Genomic DNA, 16,889 nt, shown 5'->3' on the forward strand with positions numbered 1-16,889 from the left:
TCAGACATGCCTAGGAGCAACCGCTTAAAGATTTCTTCAAGTGGAATCTTCTCTAGAAATCAATCATCAATCCATCCATCAATCAATGGATCAATTCTTTTTGGAAATGTGTTTCCCGCAGTCCCACGGGCTTGCATTTCACCCCTGTCCCTCTCCCACTCTGGGTACTTCCTTCCTCCTCCATGTTCCCCAAAAGGATACACACACACACACACACACACACACACACACACTTATACATACCAATACATACATACGGAGGGAGGGGGTTGCTGTGTGTGTGCATGTGTGTTTGCACACAATCTCTTTGGCCTTTGCTGTGTTGTATTTGTGAAGACGTAGCTGTGAATGCTGTGAATGATACAGTTCTGGGAAGATGTTGTTTGGAGAACTGCATGGCAAGGTGGGTCATGCCGAAACTGTCTGGGGGCTGGCCGATTGGTGTCTCTGGTTAACAGGTGTGGAGTGAAGGGACCCCGGGAATGGACGCCGGGTCCGCCCAGGCTCTAAGTTTTTTATGTCACTCTGGTCCATCGAAGGTCAGAGCTGAGGTCCCTGGGTAAAGGGTGGACAGGAGCAGGTCTTCCTGCTCTGCCCCCTGTGCTCTGGCCCCAAATCGGCCCCTTCCTCTTCTCTGCCGTCCTCCAGGCACCTGGGACAGCGGGAGGCTGCGGGTGGCAGCGTGCTGGCCCTGTGGGAAGGATGCGGTTGTCCGAGGGCGTGCCTCCCGCTGCCCCGCGAGCTGGCCTGCCCTCGGTCCCTCTTGTCTGGTACCTCCTCCTCCATGCCTCAGACTCCCGCCACGTGGCCTCTGTGGAGCCGAGGACAGGTTCCTCCTGGTCATGCCTGGTGCCTGCCCACCTGCCACCTGCTGTTCCCCTGCGAGGTGAGGGCTGACCTGCCACGTTCCCAGGAGAATCTGTGATGGGGGAGCCAGGAGCTGTCTGATGCCCAGAAGAGCAGGCCGTGGTGAGACCTGCCTGCTCTCAGGGCACAGCCAGGCCAGGCTCTGCCCCAGCGAGGCCTCAGGAGCTTTCAGAGGAGGCCAGGCCCTGGGAAACTGGGGAGAGACACCTGGACTTTCTCTAAGCCTTCAAGAAAAGGGCAAGGTGTGTGTCAGCAGCTGTGTTCTCTGTGGCACCGGCAGCTGTGCACACATGTGGCACACGTGACAGGCTGTGTGCACATTGCTCCTTGAGTTGCTCAGGGAGAGGGAGGGCGACAAGAGCCGAGGGTGAGGGGGACCTGGTTTTCACCTAGAGGGGACCTAGTGGAGGGAGACAGGACCTCACTTTGGTCCCCGTCTCTACTCCCCACTGACCAGGCCTGGGATTTGAGCCCATGCAATTCCTGCCCCTTCCCCAGCTGCTGGGGAGCCCACCCTGACCCCCCTCTCGGTGGGGAAGGATGTTGCAGTGGGGACGACCCTCAGGAGGAGGAGGAGGGGGCGACTCACAGGGTGGAAGGAAGCTAACAAGCACAGGTGTGACCACCTGCGTTGCAGACGCCTGGGCCTGCTGCCTCCTGAGTGTCAGTGGGGAGGAGCCTGCGGGGGGCTTGGGAGGACGGGCCTACGAGGGGCTCCCGGGAGGGACTGACTGGCTGGCTCAGGTTGGCCGACAGGATGAAGTGGTGGCTCTTCTCCTGATGCGCAGCACCCAGCATAGAGGGGGGTCAGGGCGACTTGCCCAGAGGCCCAGACCCAGCAGCACCCCACACGGGCAGCGGAGGAGGGGAGGGCTGCTGGCCCCTGGGCCTGCGTTTGGGGCCACACCGGCCCCTGGGGCTGTCCACCAGTCTCACCCCCTTCTTTAAGTTTTGAGGAAGAGGGAGGCCGCCAGGTGCTCCAGGTGCGAGCAGGGAGGGCTGTGTGGTGGCCCAGGCCTGCGCTTCCGACCCGGGCCGTGCGGGACACGCCTGCAGGCTGGCCCTGTCCTTCAAGGAGTCCCGGAGGTGGCCCATTCCTTCCCCAGCCTGGCTTCCTTCACTCCGGGAAGAGAGGGGGGCGTGGAGCGGTGCGTTCTCACTCCGGCAGTTCTACCCGCCTTGCCGTGTCCTCTCCCGTCAGCCGATGACCTTGCCACGCCCTTGACCCTCGGGCGTCAGGGACAGAGAGGCTTTCTTTCCCAGTTGCTTAAAAAAGAAAACAACTCTTTGTTTTGGAAATAGAGACATGGATGCCATCAGGAATGAACCAGAGATATTTTCAGGGCACGTTCATTATCTCTTGCTTATGCCACAGGCTTTGACAAAGAATTAGGTCGTCCTGAGGTCGTTTGGGAAGGAGAGAGCCTCTCCCAGACCACCCTGCAGTGTGACGAGGACGGGAGGGGCGTGGTGGGACCCGCTGTGTGTCGTCTGGGTTCCAGAACTTCCCGTGCCAGCCTCCTCGGCCCGTTCTCCAAGCTCCTTTTGCTGCTGACGTGAGGGAGACGGGGGCCCGCGGACCTTTGTCACAGACCTCCCTCCTTTGTCCCGCTCCCAGGCTGTTTGCTGTCAAATGTGGGGGCTGCTTGGAGGCCATCGCACCCAACGAGTTTGTGATGCGGGCCCAGAAGAGCGTGTACCACCTGGGCTGCTTCTGCTGCTGCGTGTGCGAGCGGCAGCTCCAGAAGGGGGACGAGTTCGTGCTGAAGGAGGGCCAGCTGCTCTGCAAAGGCGACTACGAGAAGGAGCGGGAGCTGCTCAGCCTGGTGAGCCCGGCGGCGTCTGATTCGGGTGAGTGCCCTCGGTGGGCCCCGGGGGAGGGGGCTGTGGGGGGGGGGTTGACCATCTGCAGTGCCTTCCTGGAGGGCCAGCCACCAGGCGGCCTGGCCCACGGAAGGCAGCTCTGTGCTTCCGGGAACTGCCCCTGTAGCTGGGAGTGATCTCTGTACAGTCAGGATGACCACGATGTGCCAGGTAACAAATGATCCCGATTCCACAGCGCCCACCATAGACACTCATTCACACGCTCACAGGCTCTGGTTAGTGGAGTGACTGCTCCAGGCTGGCGGTCTCTGGCGCCTGCACCCACCTGGCTCAACTCAGGCCGCAGCCCCGGCTCACGTCCCCTCCATGCGCACCCTCGGGGGGCCAGCTTGAGGGGCAGCAGTTCCGGGGCTGGCTCTTTCCCTGGGAGTGGCCCTCGCACAGAAAGCATGCCCAGCCCTACCAGCTCCTTTCACGTCTGCCGAGGCGACTTAAAAGCTCGGACCCCAAATCCAGAAGACGGAGCCCCCAGGCACCAGGGGCCCTGCCTGGTGTGGGCACGGGATGCTCTTCCAGGGAGGGATGGGAGGGGGCCGTGGTCCGCCTGCTTCATTGCCAACTCTGTTCAGCCTTGTCTGCTCATCTAAGCCAAGCTCCGTGGCCCCCACTCGGCGGAAGGAGGCCCGCTCACCTGTCTTTTCCTCTGGGCACCTTGGTGAGCCTCCCACTTGGGCCTCCTCCCCAGAATATTGCAAAATCTTTGAATACCCCAAGGGCTTAAAAAGACGTGCACACCCAGGGGTCACCACCCTTTCTCATGTGGAAGTAGATGCCGGGGTCCGAGCTGGCACACAGGTGTGGGCCTCGATCACTGAGCTGTCCAATTGCAGGTTTTAATGGGCTACAAACTCAGTAGGAGGCGTTCGTATATTCCTGCCTCCCACCCCCGGGCGCAAAGACAGGAAGAACAGCTGGATGCAAGTGGCACCGAGGCGTGGCGCCTTCCCCGCCACGGGTCCAGCCGTGCCCGCCTCTGCACACCTCTTCTTGTGGCCGCGATGGACACACTGGAGCTTTCCGGACACTCACTCAGTCAGCAGCCACACCTGAGTGCTGAGGCCAGGGCCGGGCAGGACACGAATGACCAGAGTGGTGGGGGTGGGAGGTCTCCAAGCCACAGCCACGAAGGAGTTATAGATACCGTATTTCGGCTAGAAAAGTAAGGACTAAGTGAGCATATAACTGCCTTCCAAAGGCTGGCTCAGACCGATTTTTCCTCTAGTTTCAGTAAGCAGGACTTAACAAGCCAATCACTCTCTCAAGGCAGCCGGCTAGCTTAGCTTGTTCCCAGCTGCAGAACTAGATATCACATGTTCAAGTATTTAAGCCACTGAGCGCTTACACTGTAGGTAAACAGCAAAGGGGAGCAGCCTGACTCAACATGGGGGACGTCCCAAGTCCTTCTAGTGATCGGGACTAACAGAGGGAGCTCCTCGGGAGAAGGACCCAGCTGTGGAAACCCCTGCTGGCGGGGGCGGGGGCTGGTTCTAGAAGAGTCCCAGGTGCCTTTCAGCTCTAAATCTCACTGTTGGTGCAGCTTTAAATGGTGACAGTAAAGTCTCAAACAAAATCAAATATATTACCTGTTGCCCGCGCTTTGTCAATTATATGCATCTTGCCTGTCTTGCATTATAAAACGTGCTGTGCGCCAAGCCCAACTCATTGACAGCAGACGCCTCTGGAGCAGCTCCCTTCCTTTGCCCTTCCAGGAGCCCAGGCAGAGAGGGCGCAGGAGGAGAGGGCACAGGTGTGAGCAGAAGGAGAGGGTGTGAGCAGGAGGAGAGGGTGTGAGCAGGAAGAGAGAGTGTGTACAGGAGGAGAGGGCACAGGAGGAGAGGGTGTGAGCAGAAGGAGAGGGCACAGGAGGAGAGGGTATGAGCAGGAGGAGAGGGTGTGAGCAGGAGGAGAGGGTGTGAGCAGAAGGAGAGGGCACAGGAGGAGAGGGTATGAGCAGGAGGAGAGGGTGTGAGCAGGAGGAGAGGGTGTGAGCAGGAAGAGAGGCTATGAGCAGGAGGAGAGGGTGTGAGCAGAAGGAGAGGGTGTGAGCAGGAGGAGAGGGTGTGAGCAGGAGGAGAGGGTGTGAGCAGGAAGAGAGGGTGTGAGCAGGAAGAGAGGGTGTGAGCAGGAGGAGAGGGTGTGAGCAGGAGGAGAGGGTGTGAGCAGAAAGAGAGGGTGTGAGCAGCGAGTCCCTAATGAGTCAATGAAATCTCCCAGGAGATGTCCACCTGATCTTAAGTGTTTAGATTTGGGGATCTATCCCTGTCCACACACAATTTCTCCTCTCGCTCCTGTCCTGAGCGCCTCTCCTATGGTAGGTGCTCGACAAATACTTGTGGAGGGAATGATTGAATGACCTGTCATCTTTAACATTTTTAAAAAATACTTTTTTATTGATATCAGAGAGGAAGGGAGAGGGATAGAAACATCAGTGATGAGAATCCTTGATTGGCTGCCTCCTGCACACCCCCTCCTGGGGATCAAGCCCTCAACCCGGGCATACACCCTGACCGGGAATCAAACCATGTCCTCCAGGTTCAGAGGTCGAGGCTCAACCACTGAGCCACGCCGGCCGGCCGGGCTGTCTTTAACATTTTTATTGGTGACTTGGATGAAGAGGTAGAAAGTGGGTTTATCCGATTCATAGGCAGGGAATGCTGGGTGGCAGCGGACAGCTCAGTGTTAACAGCGAGTCTGGCAGCCGACAAACGGCAGGATGGAGTCTGACCGCCGGGTTCCAGAATTCAGGGGTGATTCCGTGGAAGGGGCCTGATGGTGGAATTTCCCCGGGGCTTTAGCTGACCATAGTCCACAGGAACCGACGGGAATGTCGCAACGATAGAACTGTCATCGTTAACGGTGGGGGTGCAGCTCCTGAGGCCCCCACCGGAGGATGTGGCTTCATGGAAAGCTTTATTGATGATGCAAATTCAGGGGGTTCCCCTCCAAGCTCCTATTTCTGTCCTTCCCACCATGGAGGGAGTCCAGTCTTGTCCTCCGCGCACCCAGCCCAGCACCTGCTAGCCGGCTTTGTTCCCTCCCATTGCCTGTGGGGTCCACACGGCCGTGGCCCCGCAGCTGCTTGAGGCCACACGGCTATGGAGAGTGAACAGGCGAGCGCAGGGGTGAGTGTGGGTCACAGAGCAGGAGAGGGAGCTCTGTCTGGGGACTTGGACTTTCCAAGATTTCTCATGTTTGCAAGGGCTCCACCCTCCTGGCCAGTCCATGGCTCCCCAGGTCAGGCTGACAGGCAAGCGCCTTCTCTACGTCACCCCGACTTCATGGGGCATGCGCCCATCTCCCCCTTTGTTCCACGCCTTCCCTCAGGGATCTGCAGGGAATGGAGCGGGGCTTCCTGGGGAGCAGAAGCTGTCGCTTCCTGGTGAAGCTGCCCAGATGACCGTGCTTATGATGTCTGACCGCCCCTTGCTCTCTTCCTTTATTAATATTAATAAACTAGCTACTTATGATGATAACACCCCGCCACCCCTCCCCCGCAGAGAACATGGGCCGCTGTAACCTTACAAAGGTGCGTGGGAGAAGGTCTCATCTGATTGCAGTTCCATTAGTTTTTGCATCGCTCAGAGCACATTCGGGATATTTGGCCTAATTTTAAATGATTCCTTTTACGGGGTCACTGACAAGCCCGAGAGAGCTTGAGCGAGGGGTTAGCTTGCTAAATGATAGGTAGCTAAAGTGCGCAGAGTGCTCACCTGTGTGAAAATAAGGCGAATGGGGCTGGGAGTCACACCAGGGTGCAGAGACAGACCTCGGTTCAAGGTCAGGACTGTGTCCAGCAAGGGCAGACCAGCTGCCTTTTCGGGACGAGAACCTGCCGCCACTAACACTTTCCACGACAGGTGGTGGAGGCGGGTCAGTGAGCTCTGCCTGCTTCCCCCTTGCATTCTGGAGCCGTGGTTTTATGGCGCTGACTGTCCCATGAACAGAGCACATGACACATGTGCAGCTCCATGGACACCAAGCTCAGGAGACATCCAGCTGCCGGGTCTCCTCACTGCTGTGGCCAGAGGCTCCGCTTGTTCTGGTCCCTGCTGTGCCAGGGGCCTTGCAGGTGCCACCCAAACAGATGACTCTGTAGCGGGAATGAGATTATTTTCTTTGGGCTTGTGGGCCCCTCGGAGCCCAGGGCCTCTAGGACAGACCTACCAATGCTCATGCCCGAGCCCTTCCCCCGGCCGCCAGCATGGGCTCTTTAATTGGTGGGCACGTTAGAGGTTGTCCAGGCCAAACGCCCGCCAGTTCTCCATCCAGCCTCTGCTTGGGTGTCTCCAGCACTGGGGAGCTCTGACCTCACATTCTTTTATATCTACTTTATTGATTTCAGAGAGGAAGGGAGAGGGGGAGAGAGAGAAACATCAGTGATGAGAGAGAATCATGGATCGGCTGCCTTCTGCACGCCCCACACTGGGGATCAAGCCCACAACCCGGGCACGTACCTTGACAGGGAATCAAACTGTGATCTCCTGGTTCATAGGTTGATGTTTCAACCATGGAGCCACGCTGGCGGGCGTGGCCTCACACTGAGTGTGGATTGTCTGACTTATTACACTGGGCCCCATTGTGTCTGTGTGTGTGACTCAGCCTTGGCCATGGCTCTGCTTGCAGGGACTCACAAAACCAGTCAGCGTCCCGACATGTGGCCGTCCTTTGAGCCGAGACAGATCCCTGTGCTCTCTGTGTCTTCTCTCTTCCTCCTGCTCCCCATCCTCCCAGCTACCCCTCGGAAGAGACTGTTTGCTCTGCCTGTAAAAATGCTGCAATCCCTTTAGAATGCACCTCCCAGAAGGGGCTAAAACCTTCCATATGCGGCCTGACTGCCCATGTTGTTATTACCACTTGTCATCTATGATGGGCCCATGGTTTCTGTAGCTTTTTTGGCCCGTCAGTGGGGGTAGGAGCTTGGGGGCAACCATGGCTCCTGCCTGGTCCACGTCGTGTTTCTTGATCATCCTTATACACATCAGAGGTTATCTGAGAATGTCTCCTGCAGCGATTTTTAAAAACTTTATTTCGAAATAAAATCTTAGATGTACAGAGCGATTTCAAAGCAGGGCAGGCGTTCCCACGCACCCTCCCTCCGGCCCTCCCAAGGTGACCTTTTACATGTAAGTGTACATCCTGATGCCTGGGCCGTGTAGACCAGTGATGGCAAACCTATGACACGCGTGTCAGAGGTGACACGCAAACTCATTTTTTGGTTGATTTTTCTTTGTTAAATGGCATTTAAATATATAAAATAAATATCAAAAATATAAGTCTTTGTTTTACTATGGTTGCAAAGATCAAAAAATTTCTATATGTGACACGGCACCAGAGTTAAGTTAGGGTTTTTCAAAATGCTGACACGCCGAGCTCAAAAGGTTCTCCATCTCTGGTGTAGACCATAACATCAACCTCAGCACAGCACTGCCGCCTCAGTGACAGACCATTCGTCTCCAAGGGACTTTTCTCTAACGTCTGCATCCACCCCAGGGCCCCATCCAGGGTTCCACGTTGCATGTTGTTTTATGTTACATTTATGGTAAATTGCCTTTCCCCCTCATTGTTGCAATCATTAGGAACGTGTAGTCAGCATGTCACTGTTGGCCTCTCCCTCTGACGATATCCTTTAGGCAGTGCTTCCCACATGGGATCAGGCTGTTTTTTGCTTGTTTTGGGGTTTGTTTGCCATTTGGAGGTTTTCTGACCTAAAGAAGAGAATGCACTTAGATGACACCCGGGTTTGTTCTTGCCTGTGACTTTCCCTGAGGCCAAACCACGACACCCTCCTGGTTTGCTGGCTCTTCCTGGGTCAGACCCACCTCCGAGAGCTGCTGTCTGCGTCCCTTGCTTTGTCCTCGAGAGTCCACGTGTCAGCGTGGGAGGACGGCTCCTTCCGAGGCCCTGCTTTTGTGGAAGGGCTTCCCGGTGGAGGCGTGGGCCTGTCTGTGGGGGGTGGCCTGGGTCCCCCGGGAGGCCGCTCCGTCTTCATGGTCTGTGCTCACCTGGTCCCAGCACCGGGCCTGGCGCTCAGCAGGCGCTTGGTAACCTGTGCTGTTGTCCCCTCGACGCTGGCCTCTGAGTCCTCAGCCAGAAGCCCCGCCGTGCAGGGTGGCTCTTCTTTCTGGGGCTGGAACAAAGGTCCCCACACAGTGGAGTTGTCAGCACTCTGCCGACTGGGTTTTCCTTGGGCTGTGAGGTCGAGGCTTTGGAGGGTCCAGGTGGCTCCCAGGCGCTGTCACTGTGACACCCCTTTCTCCTCCCCCACAGGCAGCGTCACCCGAGGTATTTAGAAGTGGCTTTCACTGCCTTCTACAGTCTTGGAACTGATTGTTTTATTCATTACAGAAGTATTTCAGCCTATCTTGGAACTCTTCTTGTTCTCCAATAAATTATATTTAAGAGGCAGCTGTGACCTCACGCATTCTGAAAAATGCCTAGCTATCCCGTGGATTATCTTGTCAGTTCATCGTCATTAATTTTAACATACAAGGAAGGAAAGGAGAAGACAGCAGGAGGTACGGGGATCTTGTTCTCCTGTGGCAGTGCCAGGGCTCGGGGTTTAAAGCGAGACGGGTCTGAGTTTGGGTCTCGACTTGTACTCACACGCTGTGCCCTGGGGAACACCAAGAGGCCATGTACAGGGCCTGAAACTTGGTTCATATCCAGGAAATGGCAGGTGCCATTTTCATTAATCCTCACCTGAGGATATGTTTTAATTGACTTTAAAGAGAGAGGAAGGGAGGGAGTCAGGGATCGAACCCACAACCTAGGTATGTGCCCTGACCGAGAGTTGAACCCACAACCTTTTGGTGCACAGGACAATGCTCCAACCAACTGAGCCACCCGGCCAGGGCTAATGGAAAGCAGTTTTTCAAGACTCTTCTCTCCAACACCATTTCCCAGAAAATTTAAGCTGCAGCTCAGTAACAAATGTTTCTTATAATGACTTAATATACACATTCGTATGTGTGTGCATGAAATAAAGTTTTAATACTTAGATTTACTCACAGCTTATCCCTCGTGCTAATAGTTTCTGTTCTATTTATTTTTTAATGCTTGTCTCAGCCGCCTCATTATTTTCATAACCCACTGACAGACAGAGGCCGGAAGTGCGAACACTACTGTTTCAAAGGGCAGTTTCCTACAAACCTAGCCCCGGCTCTGGAATAGGTGGACATTCCTCAAGTTTCAAGCAATAAATATGTCTCAGTCTCCTACATGCACGCATGCTGTGTCGGTGTCCAGACGACCCAAGACCTGGACTAGCCCACTGGCCGCAGGGCCTTGGCACAGAGCCCCGCACACAGTAAACGCGCAATAACTGCTGTCTCTGCGTCGTTGTTGGTGCGAAGAGCGCACGTGTGTATCTCGCGATAGCACAGAGGTCTTGGTGGGCGTTTCTGAGTGACTCAGAGGCCTCTCTGGGGAGCAGGCAGGAGGCAGCTAGTACTCTCATCCCTGCTGTGAAACTGACCAGAGCTGTGTGGCCCCCGTGGAGGCTGGCACTGCTCGCTGTTCCGAGGCTGTGTCTTCTGGCGGGTTTATTTGTCTTCCTCTCTTAGATGGAGAGATGGGGTGCAGGGCCCTCGAGTCAGGCTAAGCCCGGATAAGAACTTAATTCTACCAATTACAGAGCCAGGACACTTGACACTCAGCCTCAGCTGTCACTGGGTGTTGGAAATGTCACAGGCAGGGTACAGCTTCAGACAGGTGCCATCTCTTCTCTAGCGACCATGATTTAATTTCGATGTGGGCTCACACTTAGTGACTTTGATAAAAACCATAATTGAAATGCATGCACTTGCTTCAGAGGTCTTTCAACCATTACGTGTGTGCAGCGTGCATCCATGTGTCTCACACACAGTCCCTGTAAGAAAAAAACTGGACACATGGACACCTGGCCTTTGGGATTGTTGCATGATTATGACAATGTCAACAGTTCCTGAACTCTCCTGTGCACAAGCATGGCCCGAAGCGGTTGACCGGAGTCACTGACTCACCCGTCAGGTGTAGCTGGTGGGGACGGTGGTGTTAGGATGATCCCTGGTCTCCGGGTCAGGAGAATGAGCAGGACAGATGTGCTTAAGGTCCTGCAGTGAGTCATGGAAAGCGCCGGAATCCAAGCCCAGGCAGTCCAGCTGCAGAGCCGGCTTCCCGAGGCCCTGGGCTGCGATGCCTGTGGATGGAATGTCCGTGTCCATTAACACAGACCTCACGCTTGGTGCTGGATTCGCTGGCAGCCTGCCTGCAGGTGGTGGCGCTGCTCCAGGCGCCCAGTAGGGCGTCCTACCTCCAACACCCAAATGAAGAATCTTTTCACAGATCATTAAAGCAATGGAGACAAGGTGATTGGAGCTGCGCTTCCACTCTCGGAAGTCAGTCACACCTTCGCCTTCTGCTCTGACGCCCAGCTCCTCCTCTCCTCGGTAATTAATCACTGTCACCCCCTTCTCCTGGGCACTCCCGCCAGGAAGCAGGAGGCTGCGGAGCATCCGAGGATGGCGGAGGTGGTACGGGCCAGACGCACTTTCCAAGTGCGTGCAACGTCCTGACATGTTTTTTTGTTTTATTTTGCTTTTGCAATTACTCAGCGAATGTCTGTCCTGCTCCTGTGGCTTATTTGATGGTGGCGGGAAGAAGTCGACCTTCCTGTCCAGATGGGCAGCGTCAGCCATGCCAACGACAGCCCTCGTTAAGTAAATGAGTAAATACAACAGTGAAAGTCAGTGCACATCAGAGCTTCTGCCAGGCTCCTGCAGGCTGGCCTGGGAGGTCCCGCCACCCGCCCCAGCCCAGGCTCATGGGGAGTGCGCTCAGGTGTGTGTTTCCAGGGCAGGACTGGGCGTGTGACTGATGAGTGCCGGAGTGCCGTCCCTGCCGCGCCGAGCCGGTTCCTGACTTCAGCCTTCGTCCCCTGAGCTCAGGGACCAGAGACTCGCTTTGCTATCGTGTCGTAAAGGTGTGGAGGGGGTTAGGGCGGACGCTGGTGGTGGTGCTCAGACAGTAAGCCCAGCCCGTCAGTGTGTAGATTTCCAACCGAGAGGTTCCATGTGGGTCTGAGGTGCTTTAGAGTAGACAGTTCACTGAGCAGGAGGAGGAATCACCGGCCATGTTGCCCTGGCCCTGGTGTCGGTGACCTAAGAAAACCCAAATCCAGTTTCCTAGGGATTGGGGCAGACCGGCCAGGGCTTCCTCTGAGCCTTTGCTATTTGGTGCGTGGACGTGTATGGAAAACCGCGCAGTTTAAGAACCGTTGACTGCTTAGTGGTGCAGTCCAGGAGTGCATGCTGGCGCAGAGGCAGGCCTGTTTTCTCTTGGCGGTTCTGAGAGGGCTTGGCGCTGCGTGGGCACGGGGGCACTCGGTGGGAGCAGGGGCCACGCTGGCGTTTGAGGTGAGTGAGCAGGCTCACCTTCTTGGGAATCCGTAAGCATGGGGAGCAGTGGGCGCCCCCTCCGCCTCCATCCCATCCGTGGAGTCTGCAGGGCACACGTAGAAGTGTATGAGGCTTGATTGATAAGCAAATGTTTTTGAGCACTGACATGTCGCAGGCCTGTTGTGGGTGCTGGGTGAGAATGCTGCCTGTTGTGGGTGCCGGGTGAGAACGCTGCCTGTTGTGGGGTGAGGATGCTGCCTGTTGTGGGTGCTGGGTGAGAATGCTGCCTGTTGTGGGGTGAGAATGCTGCCTGTTGTGGGGTGAGGATGCTGCCTGTTGTGGGGTGAGAATGCTGCCTGTTGTGGGGTGAGGATGCTGCCTGTTGTGGGGTGAGAATGCTGCCTGTTGTGGGGTGAGGATGCTGCCTGTTGTGGGGTGAGGATGCTGCCTGTTGTGGGGTGAGAATGCTGCCTGTTGTGGGGTGAGGATGTTGTGATGTGAGAATACTGCCTGTTGTGGGTGCTGGAGCAAGAACACCACTCTCCTGAGGGCTATTGGAGAGAGGCAGTCAATAGCCAGGTAAATCTATAATAATAAAAGTGTAATATGCTAATTAGACCAATGTCCTTCCAGACATCCTTCCGGATGACCTTCTGGACAAAGTTGGGGCTGCGAGGGAAGGAAGGCCTACTCCTGCATGAATTTCGTGCATCAGGCCTCTAGTAGATAAATAAGATTATATGCTCAAGAGAGGGTTACTCTTCAAAGAGGTGACCCTTTAAATTTTCTCTACTTGTGTATTTAAAAAGTGACTTTGGAATGTGCCTAGAGGGTTACTGGGCCTGAGGGGTAGCTGGGCTGGCTGTTGGTAAAGCTCCCTAGGTGGGCCTGAGGGGGGCAGGGAGGCATCCCCAGGTGGGCCTGAGGGGGGCAGGGAGGCATCCCCAGGTGGGCCTGAGGGGGGCAGGGGGTGGGCAGCTGGCTCCTGTCAGGAGAGGGTCAGGGACAGACTCGGGCCCTTGTCAGCTGTCTCTCACAACTGCAGAGCTTTGGTGCTGAATCAGGAAGACTCTGGAATTAAAATACAGGGTTGCTCTTTTCTTAGAGTGAGCAGGGTGGTGAGATTTAGCCAATGAAAATCCAGTTAGATTTGAATTAATATGTGTGTGTGTCTCATGCAATATAAATTAAACTGTGTGTTTTGTATGTAACCTGGCAGCTCTAGGTGTGAGAATCCCGTGGAGGTGGGGAGAGCACAGGGTGGGGATGGGTGCCAGAGTCTGCAGGGTGTGCAGATGGATAATGATGGACGGACGGACGGATGGACGGATGGATGATAGACAGGGGGAGTGTGATTTTGTCCCAGGACACTGGGTTCCCCTTTCCCTTTTGTGCCCTGCCTTGGCTCCAACCAAGCACATGGAGGCTCTCCCTCTGGCCTTAGAGCAGCGGTTCTTAACCTGTGGGTCGCGACCCCTTTGGTGGTCCAACGACCCTTTCACAGGGGTCGCCTAAGACCATCCTGCATATCAGATATTTACATGACGATTCATAACAGTAGCAACATTACAGTTATGAAGTAGCAACGAAAATAATTTTATGGTTGGGTCACAACATGAGGAACTGTATCTAAAGGGCCAGAAGGTTGAGAACCACTGCCTTAGAGGCAGGTGGGGAGTGTGAGTGACTTCCTCCCCCCGTTACCTTGGCAACTCCCTCCCGCCTTTGCCTCACAATTACACCTCAGCTAGGCGGTCTCCATCCCATTTCTTTTCCTTCTCAGCTCATTTTCCCACTCAGGCCCAGCCAGTGAGACACCCTGTGACATGGAGTCTGAGGGAGCCTCTGGGCCGGGCCAGGTGTGCCCCAAGGGGGTGCCAAGGGCGTAAGTTGGTCGGTGGGTGTGTGAAGTGGAGGGGGTGCGAGGCGGTGGGTGTGAGGTGCTCCAGGCGGCGGTGCAGGGTGTGCAAGGCGGTGGGTGCCAAGGGCGTGCACTGTGGGTGCAGGTCTCTCGAGTCATAGGCGCCAAGAGTGCGGGAGGCCGTGCGTGCGGGGCGAGCGAGGCACGGTGGTGGGTGCCCGAGCGGAGCGCGCAGCCCCCCCCGCACAGTCTGCCCGCTCTTCAGAGGCCCTCGGACATGGAGGAGAGCCGCGCAGAAACACACGGCGGCAGTTTTATGAGAAAATGCAGATAAAGAGCCGGCGCTGCGGCCAGATGTTCCCCGTAATCTCCAAAGCCGTCCCTTCAATTAGAGCCTCCCCTGAGCCGCCGGCCTGAGTAAACACGCCTGAAAGCGGGACTTGGTTTCCAATTAAAAGTGCGCTCGCTCCCTCCTGCTCCTAATTCCCGGGCGGGGCGGGCGGTGGGGTCGTCCTGTCCCCACTCCTCGGCCAGGCCGGTCCCGTTCCCCAGTGACGTCAGGCGGCGGGATTAGGGCCCACCTCACGCCCCGAGCGGCTGCAGAGTTAATTAAAGTAACGCCACGCAAATCCGCCTGCTGGCCAGGAGCCTCGGGCCGGCTCCGAGGGGCTTTCTGAAGCAGGTGCTGGGGATTTGTGTGTGTGAGTGTGTGTGAGTGTGTGTGTGTGTGTGTGTGCATGTGTCCGTGTGTGTGAGTGGTGTGTGTGTGCGAGTGTGTGTGCGCGAGTGTGTGTGCGAGTGTGTGTGCGAGTGTGTGTGTGTGCGTGTGTCCGTGTGCGAGTGTGTGTGTGTGTGTGAGTGTGTGTGTGAGTGTGTGTGTGAGAGTGTCTGTATGTGTGAGTGTGTGCGTGTGCATGTGTGTGAGTGTGTGTGTGAGTGTTTGTGTGTGAGTGTGTGTGTGTGGACTGAGATTACTTTTCTCCATCCCCAGACTTCCACCCCTGCGCATGCTCAGGAAGGGACAGTCACACAGACAGGCCACTGGACCGTGCTCTTCTGGGCACAGCCCTGTGTTGGGCGGGGCGCTCCCCGCCTGGTGGTGGCACTGAGCTCCGCGTGAAGCTGCTCATCCTCTTGATGCCCCAACCCTGAGGACGCTCAGGGCGTCAATGAGGGCAGGCGGAAGAGAGGTGTTTAAGTCGCAGGGAAGCGACCTCGCGCCTCGGGCCCTCGGAGCTGAGCCCGCGGCAGGCCGTTCAGGCCACATCACAGCCTGGCACCTGGCACTCAGCTTCTGTGGAATTTCTCTCCTCAGAACTGGTGGCGGGTTGTCGGGTCTCAGATGGGGGGTGATGGGTAGATTAACTTTCTGGCCCCTCTCCACACCAGGAAAGAATCAAAGAATAGAAGCTGTTCTCTGAAAAATCCCAGAAATATCAACCAGCAGAAAAGCCGCACAAGATCATTCAGATGCAAATGGCTCTCCTGCCTGGGGAAGATCTGCCCCAGTAATTACTTCAGGCTTCAGCCGGCCTGCGGGGAGGGGGACTCAGAGCCAGTCTGGGAGTCTGCACTGTGTGCTTGTTCCTTCTTCTCGAGCGATGCTCACGAAATTAAATTGAGGCCAGTTCAGCAAACAATTCAAGGGCCATCTCTCTGCCAGACGCCGGGTCAGATACAAGAGGATCGGAAATAACTTGTGTTATGAGCACTCGGGATCCTCAGTGAATAGGAAACCCCGTAACAAAGCACTTGCAGTAAAATGCGGAACGCCCGCTTGTTACGTACCCAGAGTGCTGAGTGCTGAGGTCATGGGGCTGGGGCCATAGTCCCCTGGGGGGCAGAGGGGTCAGGGGGCTGTTTGGGAAATGCTTCACAATGGACGTGGCGTTGTCACTGAGTCTGGATAGAGAGTCATTTTGGATGGTGAACAGTATGTCGTTAGAAGGAAGGGTGTTAGAAGGAAGCCCTGAAGTGTTACCCACTGATCCCCAACTTTTATTTTTTTATCTAGAATAATCCTGTGATATTGTGGGCAGCTGCAAAGTCGGGCTGTGGCGGGCATGGGGGAGGGCAGGATGTGGGCTCCTCCGGGCGTGGAGATCCCGGAGTTGGTGACGGCGAGGTTGATGCCTGAACGTGCAGGGTTTTGTGTGTCTTATTTGGGTATATTCCGGTGGTCATGGGGAGTCCGGTCAGAAGTTTGTACATGCAGCTGCGATGTCACTCAGTCTGTCCTTCCACAGAGAAGTAGGGAGCTGGGTGGGAGGGGCCTTGCCAGCGGGGAAGCTGGGAGGAATGCTGCGTCCCCCGGGTGAGAGGGGAAGGCTCGAACCTAGAGAGAGGTTTCACAAGATGCATTCCCCACGTACTCATTCAGGCTTCGAGAATCCCTGCTCCGTGCCAGGCGCCATGCCAGGGGCTGGGGATACAACGTGAACAGAATAGGCCCCGCAGCTGCCAGGGGAGCATGAGGCCTGGACTCGAATGGCACTGGCTGTGGGAGGAAAGCTAAAGTCGAGGATGGCTTTGAGGTCTCTAAATTGGGAGAACGGCGAGGTCCCGGGCAGGTAGGAAGTTCGGGAAAGGATCTCAATAATGAATTCAGGGCCGTGTGAGTTCAAAGGTGTTTGTGGACCACGTGCATGTGACGTCTGTGGTCAGGTGGACACTGTCAGGATTCAAGAGCGAGGCCAGGTGTGGATTTGAGACTCACAGAACAGCTAAGGGTGTGAAACTAGATATCTGTCACAGTGTCTCCCGTGGGCGATTTCCTGAGCTCGCACAGCTACGAGGAGAGAAACCAGAATAATCATCACCAATACGTGCCGAGTAGGGGGCTGGTTCCCGCGGCATGCCCGGCTGCAGCCCACCTGGGAACTGGCCACAGCTGCGATTCTTCG

General features: G+C 56.1%; 1 protein-coding gene across 1 annotated transcript in view; it reads left to right on the plus strand.

The window, feature by feature from the left end:
- Nucleotides 1–702: 702 nt before the first annotated feature.
- Nucleotides 703–16,889, plus strand: part of LOC102436838 (LIM homeobox transcription factor 1-alpha) — a 36,589-nt gene continuing 20,402 nt past the window's right edge. Inside the window, exons 1-3 of the mRNA XM_006104710.3 lie at nt 703–886; nt 2,243–2,423; nt 2,486–2,718. Of these exons, the coding sequence (XP_006104772.1) occupies nt 703–886; nt 2,243–2,423; nt 2,486–2,718 (598 nt within the window). The remainder of the gene's footprint in view (nt 887–2,242; nt 2,424–2,485; nt 2,719–16,889) is intronic.

This window comes from Myotis lucifugus, unplaced genomic scaffold, assembly GCF_000147115.1.
Source record: "Myotis lucifugus unplaced genomic scaffold, Myoluc2.0 scaffold_595, whole genome shotgun sequence".
In the NCBI taxonomy this organism is placed as follows: domain Eukaryota; kingdom Metazoa; phylum Chordata; class Mammalia; order Chiroptera; family Vespertilionidae; genus Myotis; species Myotis lucifugus.